General features: G+C 43.7%; 1 protein-coding gene and 2 non-coding genes across 3 annotated transcripts; all 3 read left to right on the forward strand.

Moving 5' to 3' along the window:
• The first annotated feature begins 348 nt into the window (after positions 1–348).
• Positions 349–2,919, forward strand: tomm20a (translocase of outer mitochondrial membrane 20). The gene is made up of 6 exons (XM_031301463.2): positions 349–575; positions 908–954; positions 1,042–1,123; positions 1,474–1,616; positions 1,937–2,007; positions 2,336–2,919. The coding sequence occupies exons 1-5, from the start codon at positions 452–454 to the stop codon at positions 1,979–1,981; spliced, it is 441 nt and encodes a 146-aa protein (XP_031157323.1). The 5' UTR covers positions 349–451; the 3' UTR covers positions 1,982–2,007; positions 2,336–2,919.
• On the forward strand, positions 1,668–1,802 carry LOC116056725. Its single transcript, XR_004106645.1, has one exon. It is a non-coding gene; the product is annotated as a small nucleolar RNA SNORA14 (small nucleolar RNA).
• Positions 2,069–2,203, forward strand: LOC116056728. Its single transcript, XR_004106646.1, has one exon. It is a non-coding gene; the product is annotated as a small nucleolar RNA SNORA14 (small nucleolar RNA).
• Positions 2,920–13,149: the final 10,230 nt, after the last annotated feature.

A 13,149-nucleotide genomic window follows, 5' to 3' on the forward strand; every position in this document is an offset into this window, starting at 1 on the left:
TACTTAAGTGCAATTTTCAGATACTTCACCTGAATATTTCTCGTGGTCTAACATTTTACTTCAGTAAAAAAAAATGACTGACATGACTGACAAGCTTATAAAATATGATGCTACTACCCAACTATACAACATGGACTTTATAACTAAAAGTGGTTAAAATTACCTTCGTCCACCTTGACGAACATTAAAATGCAGCTTACACATTTTATGCACTATAACTGTTTTTGCTTGTGATGCTTAAAAGTGCATTTTACTGGTAATACTTTTGTTATATTGTGTTTTTTTTTTCGAGTAAAGTATTTATAACAGAGATTTTACGGTTTGGTATTTAAATGTTTTTTTCTTAAACTCGATTTAACTATTGATGCGTCACGACTTACGCACTTCCGTAGCAGCGTGCTAGCTGCTGGCCAGCTAGTGTGTGTTGCGTGGCTTTGAATAGTTTTCAGATATGGTGAGCGGTCGGACGAGCGCGGTAGTTGTCGGGGTGTGTGGAGCCCTTTTCGTCGCATACTGTATTTATTTTGACAGAAAGCGACGGAGTGACCCTCGCTTCAAGGAAAAGCTACGTGAACGTAAGTGTTTGAGCTGGAGAGAGCAGAGGAAGTTAGCTCAACTGGCAAGGTATAGCACGTTAGTTTCCATCTGGCAAACGAGCCGCAAGAACACTTTATCAAAAAAGTATTCATAATAGCGCTATGTTCTCATTTCAACCTAGTTACTCACAGCGTAGCTAGAAGGTATTAACATTTACTCTTAACTTAATGTTTCTCAGTTACGTCGCATTATAGATAACTCGTGGAGGAAACGTGGTAGCTAGCTAATCTTGGAACCACGTGTTTGTTAATTTGTAACGTTACAACAAACTAAACACCCAGCACAGTCTAAAGCCACTTTTGTCTCGCAGGTAGAAGAAAGCAAAATCTTTCTAGTGACAAGTCTGGACTGGCAAGGGTAGGACACGTGGGAAAACCCCAATTTCAGATATTTGTGTCGTACTGGGGCCTAAATGTACATTTCTGACATATTTTTACTTTGAAGCTACCTGACTTGAAGGACGCGGAAGCTGTTCAGAAATTCTTTTTGGAGGAAATCCAGCTGGGAGAGGAGCTCCTGTCACAAGGTGAGCCTCGTGTCTGTTCACTGTTTATTCATACATAAAATATGTGAGCGTATGTGCACGATAAACACGTACAAGACAGATCAAAGAAAGCTTGGAGAGCAATGTAACCAACTGTAACAAATGATAGATACACTGGTAAATCATTCAAGGACACAACCTGTGCTGCACTTATGTCTTTATGTGTTTTAGCACTTCTACTAAAGTACTCTATAATTTATTTGTACGAAGTTTTCAATAAGCAAGTCAATTGTTGCCAAACATTTAAGCCATCTTTTACTAACCCGTGCCTCTTTTCGTAAATTGCTGACCCACTTTCTCATTTCTCGCTTTTTTTTTAAACCCAATTCCAGGTGACTTTGAGAAAGGTGTGGACCACCTAACTAATGCGATTGCAGTATGTGGTCAACCTCAGCAGCTGCTTCAGGTGCTCCAGCAGACACTGCCGCCTCCAGTCTTCCAAATGTTGCTCACCAAACTGCCCACCATCAGCCAGGTTAGGATTTCCTGCATCCCCCATTAAGAATTCAGTGTGACTTTTTTTGCAGAGCATCTTTAATAAACCCCCCAGTTGCCATTTGTGGTCTCTGGGACAAGAAAGGGTGCAAGATCAATCTTAGAATTATCCAAAGCTAAGAGCAATGTGTCAGTAGTTCTTGGCTATTTCACCTCTAAGACAGAAATGCTGACATTACAAATAAATGTTAATTGTCTATGTAATGTGAGAGTTTTACACAAGTTTAGCTGTTCTGTAATAAGTGCTATACACTTTTTTTAGCATAACCTCTAAAACGGATGTTATTTTCTGTTTTTCAGCGAATCATCAACTCTCACCCTTTATCAGAAGATGACGTCGAATGAATTTGTGTGAGATGAAAATCTGCTAGGTGAGGATTTCCTGCATCCCCCATTAAAATTGCAGTGTGTGTGTTTTGTGTAGTTGTTGCAGAGCATCCTTAATAAACCCCCCATTTGCTATTTGTGGTCTCTGGGACAAGAAAGGATGCAAGATCAATCTTAGAATTATCCAAAGCTGAGAGCGATGTGTCAGTAGCTCTTGGCTATTTCACCTCTAAGACAGAAATGTTAACATTAAAAACAACTGGTTGTAAATTTCCCTCGTAATGTAAGAAAGATTTACAGTTTAGCTGTTCTAAATTTGTGCTGTACACTTTTTGACATAACCTCCTAAAAGATATATTTTCTGTTTTTCAGCGATCAGCTATGTCTTTAACAGAAGATGACGCAGAATGAATGTGTGTGATTGCGGGTGAGATGGAAATCTATTACTCGGATTGTCTGACTATTTCAGACACTGATATGTGTGCACTGTTTAGTACGTGTGACTGCAGCTGTGAGCCTGATACGACAGAGCTCAGGTGACAATGATCCCCCTCTAGCATGGCACTCTGAGGTTAAAGAACGTTCTCGGGGATACGTTTCTTGAGAGATGTCAGACACATTCCATCTTTCTAATCTTGTTCCTACCAGAGCTCATGTTTTCTAGCAATCTGTTTATTCTATTAATTTCCCTCAAAGTTAATTATATTCTGTGTTTTGGGGGCCTTTGCTGTGTTATGCACTAAATAAAAAACAGAAGGTATGTAAACTATTTGTTACATATTGCTGCCCAGTTTATGTACATGTGAAGTGTTTGTAAGTGCCTACACTAAACTCAAGACTTGTTTGTGGAATATTGTTTTTGCACTGTCAGTTAAATGTTTTTTTTATATTCCAGTCTTTCATAGCTGGACATATTTTTGTCTGTAAAATCCTACAATAAAATATGAAAACACTTAGTTTCTGAGTTTCCATTCTCCAGTAGATGGCAGTAGCAATGCACAGGAGAAAGCATTTACAGTTTTGAAATGTGGAGCATGGGCAGTTTTTATCTTTTTGGGAAGCTGAGTCATTTTGCTAAATAGTAAGTGTTGCATGCAGAAATCAAGGATAAAAACCCCTTATGATTAAAAAAAATAAAATAAAATACCACAGAAGGTATGTTAAATATACACTTGACCTTAAATATGTTGATGAATCCTCAAAGTTGATTATAAAATAGATACTTCCAAAACAGTTGAATTGCCATCTTAAGAGTACAGTATTTCTATTTCCAACCAGCATTGTGAAACATAAGCTTGTGTGAGAACATTGAGCCAGTGTCTTTATTGTGAATGGCTTTATTGTGTGTGCAGGAGAGTGAAAGTGGAGCAGCTCGTAGGGGAAGGGAGTAGGTCTGGTTGAAAGTGTGTCTCTTGGATGACAAATAGAGCTGTAATTATTTGTATCCCTGTCTGCAGCTGTTTTTCTAAGTGCTTTGGCCAGAGCAGCCCAGGCCTGGAGGTTGCCAGGAAACGAGAGCAGGGGAAAATAGTTTTTCTACATTAGGAATGAAAAATGAAAATTGAACGGCAGCCCAGAAATGTCGAGTGAAGAGTAAATGGTGGATGGTGTTCCATTTTCCATGAACATGTGCTCACTCTGCAGTCTTCAGCGCTCTTGCTATTTTGCCATTTGATGGAAAAGGTGAAGTCTGTAGAGTCGTCTGGCGCTAAGTGCATGTGCAGAAGAAATTACTTGTTGTTAAATCTGTCCTTTGGGGAGGCAAAGGAGAAGAAAAAAAAACTGTTGGAAGTCAGGCTGTGATCTGCTGCTGGGGATAGGAACAGGTTCAGACCCCTGCACACATCCACCACTGGCCTGCTTCTCCTGCAAATAAACACTCAGCTGCTGGCTGTGTACTGTGGCCCCCGCAGACTGGCCAGAGCTGAGGGGTCACTGGAGGATACCAGACCAGTACTGCCTGCTCTGAAAGCAATCCATCATTATGTAAACCAAGTGAAACACTGACAAGACACTGTTTTTATTTTAGTATGACACAGCAAATCTTTTGTTTTTATCTAAAACGAAGTCTGCTCTGTGTCCTCAATCCTGAGGTAGAAAATAAATGTAATCAATGTTGTTGCTGTAATTTTTTTTAATTGCATCCCTGCTCTATTTGAGTATGTGAATGGACTATGAGTCAGCTCATCATATCTGATGTAGCAGACAGGGGAAGAAAAAGGGAAATAAAAGAAACTCCCTCTTCCTGTGCAGTAGGGGGGACTGTTGCTCCAGGCAGTGTGTGCAGACTTCTATGGTGTTTCACTGAAGGACAACTGAATGAAGAGAGTTGAGAGCCTAACAATTGCTGTGCCTGCAGCACAGAGACCATGTGCTTGGGAGTGGTGTTTTTTACAGGTTGTAATCCTTTTTTTCTAATGTGCTCACAATGATGAATGCAGCCGGTTCCTTCATTACAGGCACAGGAAATAACCTGTTATTAAAGGTAACATCCCAGGATAAGGCATGGAGCAGACCAACGCACTCTGACTGCCATTGTAATTTGTTTGCATGGATGCTGATCGTATGTCAAATGTTGTATTTGGAATATTATAATCCCTTGAGCTCCACAACTCATTACTGAAAATCCTGTCAACAAATTAACCACAGCAGTAATTACCTTTGCTGTGTTATTCCAGTTTTTGAGTTTGAATGTCAAAGCTTGATTACTGCTCTGTATAGTGAGTGCCGTAGAAACACAGATTGGGTATCTGGCTGGTGGAGATGTCTGGTAATGTACGAGCAGCCGTGTTTGGAAGTTTAAGGCAGCCAGAAATAACTCTGTTGTATGTGGTTGCTATGGTAGCTTCACGTAGCTCTGCAAAGCAGCACATAATGCTGCATTGGTCTGCATTGGAGAGTGTTACCTCTGAGCAGTAACCTCCCAGGGAGGTATTTGCTGCCTGCTGATCACTGACTGTTATGTGGAGGTGTCCACAGAGGCCTGGATGTCCTACTGCATCTGTGTTTTGGAACATGTTTTCCCACCAGCCTGATGATGCTTAGAGTCACACTGTCTGTGCCCTGTTGCTGATGTCATGGCTGTGGTGCCAGAGTCTGCAGCCTACTGTACGTTGCCATGGAGAGGGCATGCTGAGAAATATGAGACACGTCCAGGCTGTGCTAGCAGCTATAATAAAGACTGCTGCTCTCTTTTGCAACTGCTAGTTGTGTGCACGGCAGCAACACAGTATATTAATTACCCAGCGCCTCCTCTGTGTCATTCACCAGCGAGGGAAAGAGGAAGAAAAATTTCCAAGGCACGTCCTTAAAATAAAGCAGCACTGTACGTGCTTAGAGTATTAACTTCCACACAGATGACCCATTTTTCCATCTCAAAAGGTCTGAGGATGGGTGGAAAAAAAGAGAGGGGGGGTGAAGTGGGAGGGGAGGCAGCAGTGAAGCCAATCACGTGAATCTAAAGCAGGCTACAAATCCTGGCAGATTTCTCTTCCTCTGTGGGGCAATGTCTTACTGTCAACTGTTTTTCCATTTCTCCGCTGCTCTCCCCGTGGTAATTTAACTTCTTCTGCTGCCCTTCCTCCATGCAGGTTTCTTCCCTCCTCCATTACTAAACCCAGCCTGTCTATTCAGCTCTGTTGTTTACATTCCCAGTGAGTGGGAGCTGCAGGGTGCGGACAGCCCACCCCCCAACACTCTCTAATGTCATCCTGCACCACCAGCCTCCACCTATCTCCTCATCACTAGATCCCTGATAAGGCGGAAATTCAATAGCACTCCTCTTCCCGAGAGAAGTAAGTGCATCACGTGGCTTGTGAATTCCTGTTTACGTTGGGTGGTTTTCATATTTTGATCTGGTATAACAAGCCCATCTTGAAGCTGAATTTGTCATGAAGGGAGACAAAGAGGATAACAGCAGCAGGGCCGCATGGGAGAGAGGAAAAAAAAATATCGCTCAGCATCAGTTCTCATCCTGTCATCTGTCATCAGCATTATCTGTTCAATCTAGGCGAGGAGTGAAACTAGAAGAGGGAAGTGACACGTACGCTGAACAGGAGGGTGGGGAAAGGGTTAACTAAGCAGACTGTGTGCAGTTATTTTTTTTCCCTCTCTCTCTGATCTGCCTTCCTGTCTCACTGGCAGTGCAGTGGCTTTGAAAATCATGAGAGTCAGACAGGCTTGTTTTGCATACTGTAGGTCTCCTGCATTGACTTGTAGCAAATCCCTGCCCTCGGGAGGCATGTCAGAGGGGATTAATGGGAGGGCTGGGGCCTCACAGAGTTTCCCTTTGTCGCAGCCCAGTCCTGCGCTGTATTTTCATCCCACAGAATGAGAAAAGAGCGAGCAGGTGGGGTGGTGCTTGTGGAGGGAGGGTTGAGTTTGTGTATGCGATGTGTGTGTCAGTGCACGGGGGAGGGGGAGGCGGGGGTTATACAGTGGTGTTATTTCCCTCTGCCCTGATTCTTTTGAGCTGAGCTGAAGGGAGGGGAGGAGAGTGTAAATAATGTATTTGGAGCGGCGGGGTACAGGGAGCTGGAGCTTGACCGAGCTCAGTGCAGGGAAAGGAAAGGAAGGGTTGAGCGGCCATGCTGCTGCACAGGAAGCTGGATGCTGGAGGGGGTGCAGGGAGGGATGGGGGGGGGTAGCAGAGGAGCAACTGTAAGAGCAACAACAACCCATCTGTGTTGCTCTGGGGAATGTGGGGCCTCCGAAAGAATGTAGCAATCCTCTACTTCCGCTTAGTGCTCTTAGTGTTACCAAGACAAATAGTTTGCTGCTGCATCCTGCCATTAAGAATGCAATATTAATAACAATGTGGTAATGTGAAATGCTCTTTCACAACAGGCCTGGGTTAGGGTTACAAGACGAGCCTGGGGCTGGTGGGGATTCAAATGGTTTTTCAGGAGCAAAGCTTGGAAACTGGAAACCAGTCCTCCAGTTGCAGGACAGGACAATAGTCATATTCATCTCAAACTTGTTTCCACATAGTAATCTAGACATTTTTTGGAAATATGCATATTGACCTTCTTGCTTAGAATTAGATGAGAAGATTGATACCACTCTCTGACATGAGAGTGGTATCGATCTTCTCATCTAACTCTCAGCAAGAAAGCGAGTAATTGTATTTTCCAAAAAAATTAAACTTTTCATTTAAAGCTCCCCTTCCTTTAGCACGCATTGCTTTGAGTGTGATGAAACCGTTCACTTGCACTATTATATCATCAGCTCTTTATTTCTCTTGTTATCGCTCCACGTCGTTCTCCTCTCACTCTCCCTTGGCACTCCTGCTCTTTTCTTTCTCCCACACCTGCTATGTTTTATGGCAGCGATAAAGGGGAGCTTAACCTTGAAACATGATAGAGCAACCCCAACTCCCACAACTACAATCATCTAAAAACAAAAAAAGATCGCTTCTGCTCTCTTTTACATACGATGTAACCTTGGTGTAACTTTTGTATTTTATCATCTTTTCTTGGGCTCGTGGAACTCTGTTGCCGTATCACCCTGTGCAGCTCGGCAGCTACAACCCACTCGTTCACCCGAGAACTACAAAGTGGGTTTGACGCCTTGCATCTTGTGTAACCATGGTCTTTGAAGACTTTGGCTTTGAGCTCTGTGTCTCATCAATTCCCTACGCAAAGCTAAATTTGAATCTGAGGCGAGCACATAAGGGGGTAGCTTATCTGCCCCACTCGTTTAATGTTATTCATTCATGCACACTATTTTTATGACAGCCTGTGCATGCAGAACAATTTTACATTTTCTGTTGTTTATGTAACCATGTTCAGTTTGCATATGAATGTGTGTGTGTGTGTGTGCATGCGTAGAGATGACAGTACTGTAACTTCTTAACTTGAGGGACAGGAAGCACTGGCTGCTTTTGTAGGATGCATGAAAAGTGGCGGCTCTCTTCTTGTATGAAAAGTGGCGGCTCTCTTCTTACATTAAAGGCATAGTATATAATGTTCTGCATGAAGGTTAAAAGCTATCATAGAGGAAGAAAAATATTTAGAAAATCAATCTGATCATGAGTCTGGCCAGTTGCGGGTCTTCCTGGGTCACGTTTCAAAGCGAGGGAGAGCAAAATGCAGAAAATGGAGTGAAACAGATATCCCCGCATTTCCAGTCTATGAGGGAGCCACACCATCAAGTGAGTGGTACTTATCACAGCAAATTCCAGACTTATTTGTCATCTGGGGCCCTGGATTTGTCACATCAAATCTGCTTTTCTCTATGAACTGGGGGAGGGAGATTACAGGCTCATAGTCAGTGTGATAATAACGGCGGGTCGGGCTTTCACTCTCAAATGAAAGTCCTCAAGAGGGTGACATGTAGAATAGATCCACGTTGTACGCAACATCTGATTCTCACGCTAGCTCTTTGCGTGTCCTTCTGGAAATATGATTTTCCTCTGCCCCCAATCCATTTGAAATACCGGTGAGCCTTGGAATTGTTCAGTGAACCTAAGCTGCCAAGCCACGCCGCTATTTCATAGCCTTCAGCTTTTCACTCACCACCAAATCCTCTTCAAGGCTGAGATGATCCACCATGCAGCTGAATTCACTATCAAAATAAGACTAAGGTAGCGGCTGAAGAAACCAGTGGTTATTCTATTATCATGTCTGATCACCTTACATGGATTTGATTGGAACATTTTCTTTCCCATTTTACCTCTTATATTTCAGCCCTCTGCACACACTGTTGATTTATGTCAGCATGGCGCCACGTGAGCTCACAGTAACATATCCCCAGTTTGCTTTCAGATTCAACTGAGCTACATCAATATCCCCCATCTGACCTATTTTACGCTAAAGCCTTGATCTCCCTCTGTGTTTGTTTGGAATCTATTTGTAGCTACTGTGATGATTTGATATTATTGCCTAAAATATGAGCGACTTGTTATGTTTGTTTTTAAACCACAGTACTAGTACACTTTCATTAGCATATAAAAGGCTTTTTTAATTTATATATATATATATATATATATACCTTATCTAGAGATGTTTCTCTCCATAAATTATTTCACAGCATAGAGGGAGTCAGTCAGACAGATAACTTCTTTACTATTTAGTTTCACCCAGAAAGTCCACATTCCTGGACTTGATTTGAATATAATGGACTTGATTAATGAATCAATTGTTGGATACAGCATCTGATCTCTGGGCGGCTCCACTGACAGCTTTTCAAATGAAAGCTTGATGGCATGAAATAATTAACAAACAACTCCACTGCGAGGTTGTTACACGTTGGGTCATTTGAGGTCAGCGGCGGCAGGGGGCTGGAGGAGAGTGGAGCTCGTAGATGATCGCACTCTGTCTGATAAGGACGGCAACACAGATTGAGTTAATCTTGTGGCGAGAAATGCACTGTAGGCTTTTAGTCCAGACGATGCTCAGTGTGAGGCCTCTCTCTCACATAGCTCAGTGAAAGCACCTTCCCCCTCACCACCAACACCCCCCCTCCCCCTCCCATTCTTCCAGAGGGACAGCTTGTTGACATCCATTAGGAGGTTTCCCAGCATTGAGCCTGGCCAGGAAAGAGGGCTAATGATGTAATTCCCTCAGAGATGACATTAAAATGTCAAAGTGTCGTAGCTGACATCATCCATTTAGCACACATTTCCCAATAATATACATTTGTCTTCCTTTTCCCCCCTCTTCCCTCAGCTTTCCTTCCTAGAAACTGGAAGCTCCCCATCCATCCCAGTGCCTCCAGGCTCTACTTAGGTGTGCAGCCACACGATGGAGGACAGATCGGAACAAGAGGGGATATCATCAAAGCGTGTCTTCCCCCGCAGCTATAAATGCCCTGCCCCAGAAAGCAGTGTTTTGAAGAGGCTATGTGTGTCGCGTTACATTTATCCCTCCCTTTTTTCTTAAGCTTCAGCTGATGCTCATTCATCTTGTCTATGTACAACAAAGACCCTCACGCCCTCATTCCTCCACCTCTTTTACAATTCCTTTCACATGTGGGAATGGCCTCTGGATGATTTGAGGTTAGCTATCTGTATTTATCCTCCTTAAAAGGTGTGATCCAATCTGATTTAGATTGTGTTAAGTTGTGTGACAGAATAAAGAGAACTTCTTGTACAAAGAACATTTTCTACCTGCCTCACGCTGTGGCCCTGTGCCTTTCGCGCTGGTCAACGAGCACACTGTTTTTCAGAGAAATTGTAGAATTTAAATTATATTTCTACTAGGGAGACTTGACAGCTCTCTATTCTTCAGCCTAGTGAGTGGGCAGGCTTAGACATCAATAATGAATGCTTGAAGCCAGAGTAAGTAGACATGAACTAGAAGCAGAGAAGGAGGGCTGCGCCTTGCTTAATAATGAATCAATTGATCCCCCTGCAGATGATGGATCAGGTTGCTATGACGACAGATGCAGTGTTACCCAGAGCGTGGAGAAGAGGTTTGTTTCCCAGATCCATACACTCAAGGCTGTGAGTGGAGCTTTGCTGTAAATGTATGGAGATGCAAGACGTGACGGGGGAGGAGGGGAAAACAGAAAACATTAGGAGGTGGATTGAGGGGCCAGATGGATATTCTCCAATGAGGAAACACTGTAGAGAATCAGCAATCCATCACATCATGGTGTACAATTCCTCATTTATTTTTCTCTATTTTTTATTACCCAGAACGCCGGTGTAAAGATGCTGCAGGTGCATGAGATTATATTGGCAATCATTCCCACATTGATTAATCTGTACGTTGCTCCTTTGATGGATGTTATAGCACAGAGTCAGAGCTGAATACAAATGTGGGTTTTGTTGTGCATGTTAGCGCTGGCTTCCAAAAAACCAACATGTTTACGTGTCTGCATGTGTGCGTTCCGTTGCCGTGGCAACGCGGCTGATGCTGGGTCCAGCTGGGACCATGTTGCCAAGTAACAGCTGAGTTATGAGAGAGTGGAGGACAGGAGCTAGGCATTGGGAGGGGGAGTGGGTGGAGGGAGCGCCGAGGTTATGAGGACTTCTACAAAGACGGCAAGCAACAAAGACTGGAAGCATGGGGGGGTGGGGATATCTCTGAGGGTAAATATAAGAAGAAGAAAAAACGTTTATTTAGGTTAGCGCTCCGGATTGAAAAATAAGATGTTTTTCATCTCTCTCTGCGCCTTCCTGCCAGAGAATATTAATACTTGGGTGCATAACAAAGCAGCTCTTGTATCTGAAAAAGGCACACAAACAAAATAAGCCATGCCAGCAACGTAAGTGATGTGCTCCATACTAAACAGCAGCAGCTCTGATAATAATTCCTTTTAAGAACAGAAAATTGGAGTAATGAGTGTAGTGCTGTGTGTGCAGAGGCCTGGCTGCACTGACTCTGCCTCAGACATGACTACACAGAGGGCATGCAGCCTGTAATGACTCACAAGCAGGCAGAAGTATCGGAAACAGTCCTAGCTCCAAAGTCCTCAGCTGTAAATGATTGTGTGTCCTTATGGTTCAGGAGGCTCAGGCATGGAGCTGCAGCGACCCGTTGTTAAGCCAGCACTGCTTTAGCATATGGACAGACAAGGTAACACCAAACTTACTCCTGAACTCAGTTTCATGGTTGCACTGTGAAAATGTGGACTGTATTCCATGAAGTTATATTAGTTAATAATAGCTGGACATTAGGATTCTTTCAAATTTAGGTTACACCCACAAAACCTCACCTGTGTGTGAAATGACTAAAAACAAAGGAGGCTGATATGTTCTTTAGTAACCACCTACTCCTCTGAGCAGCTCACTCACACAGATACTCTCATGAATCATGTTGACCCAACCTTACATCTGCCTCCAACTCCTTCCTCATACTCACAACATGATTATGCAGTTTTACTGTCATATCAGTATTGTCTCAGGCTTCTGGCTCAAATGCTTTTGTTCATTAGAAACACATTTTTCTGTCTTCCACTGGCTGAGCAGTCTGGTTTGTTGCCATGGAAACTGATCGTGCAGTGCCTTGGTGCTTCATTTAGGACTACAGTGATTGTCATCTCCAAACAAACACGCATGCTCTTAGACTCTCACTCGCCGCTGAAATCACAGCATTTGTCGCTCTCTTTGTTATAATGTTCTCATGCTCCAGTACTTCTCAACAATAAACCTCTGACACAAAGCCCCCGAAATCCTGCGCAAGAGTGAGTGAAATAGCTGAAAACAAACTCCACAAAACAAAACAGCTATTGAAGTTCCTGGAGCTGTTCCCAAGCAGCTTGATCCAAATATGCTTGATGAATTTTCAGCCTGAGAAATGTGAAACTTGACGCTCAGGCTGACCCATTCAGTCCTCGGCTAAAGGTTGCGTTAAGTGACATCAAAGATCAGAGGACAGCGTGTCCGTCCAGATTTATGTAATTCAGGAATTACAGTTGGAGACAGGGCGAACCAGAAAAAACAAAAACAATGAAGCCGACGTGGCCCCATCTTTATATAACAGAGCTTGCCTGTGGCAATTGTGCAATGCGGTGCAGTTGTCTGGGCTGATGTAAACAGAGCCTTAGTGCCTCTGGAGGCTCAGCCATGTGCCTTGATGCAGCAGTTATGGGCACATGCCCTACTTTCATAAATCAGAGCTGGAAAAAAGGAAACAGCGTGAAGGGAGAGAAGGAGGGGGAGGGAGTGGTGAGAGGGGATGCCGAGTGAGCAAGAGAGGGAGGGAGAAAGAGAGTTTTAGAGAGAGGGAGGGGGGAGGGGGGGTCTGAACAAGGCTCATATTGATGTTCCAAACACAGCTGCAGGCATCAGCTGACTAGCTGGCCTGGAAGAAGCCCCAAGCTCTGCCTCCTGCCTTTATCAGCTTACACTGTGACCTTTCTCTCTACTGGAATAGATCCTCCCTCTAAACCTTACACCCCGCCCCAACCCCCCTCCATATCTGGCCCTTTACCACGCACTGTCCACTCAGCCCCAATGAGCCCGGACCCTGTCTGTCCTCTCTGACTTCTGCCGGGGTTTTTTTTGTATCTGCATGCCTCCAGAAACACTGGCTGTCTTTTCGGCACTTCAGCACTTTCATTTGTCTCACATGGCTCGCTCTTCAAGCCTCTCCCCACGCTATTACACAACTCACCATGAGGTCACTGTTACTTCTCACGTCCGCACCCGAAGGCGGAGGATAAAGAGAGAGTGACGATGAAGGGCTTGGTTACTTTGCAAATACATGTCAGTTCAGCAGGATTGTTAGGCAATGTGCAGT

Source organism: Sander lucioperca, chromosome 15 (genome assembly GCF_008315115.2).
Source record: "Sander lucioperca isolate FBNREF2018 chromosome 15, SLUC_FBN_1.2, whole genome shotgun sequence".
NCBI lineage: Eukaryota > Metazoa > Chordata > Actinopteri > Perciformes > Percidae > Sander > Sander lucioperca.

Coding starts and splice junctions, on each gene's coding strand:
- tomm20a (XM_031301463.2), top strand. CDS start 452: ATGGTGAGCGGTCGGACGAGCGCGGTAGTTGTCGGGGTGTGTGGAGCC. Junction 1,124..1,473: donor AGAGGAGCTCCTGTCACAAG/GTGAGCCTCGTG, acceptor ACCCAATTCCAG/GTGACTTTGAGAAAGGTGTG. Junction 1,617..1,936: donor AACTGCCCACCATCAGCCAG/GTTAGGATTTCC, acceptor TCTGTTTTTCAG/CGAATCATCAACTCTCACCC.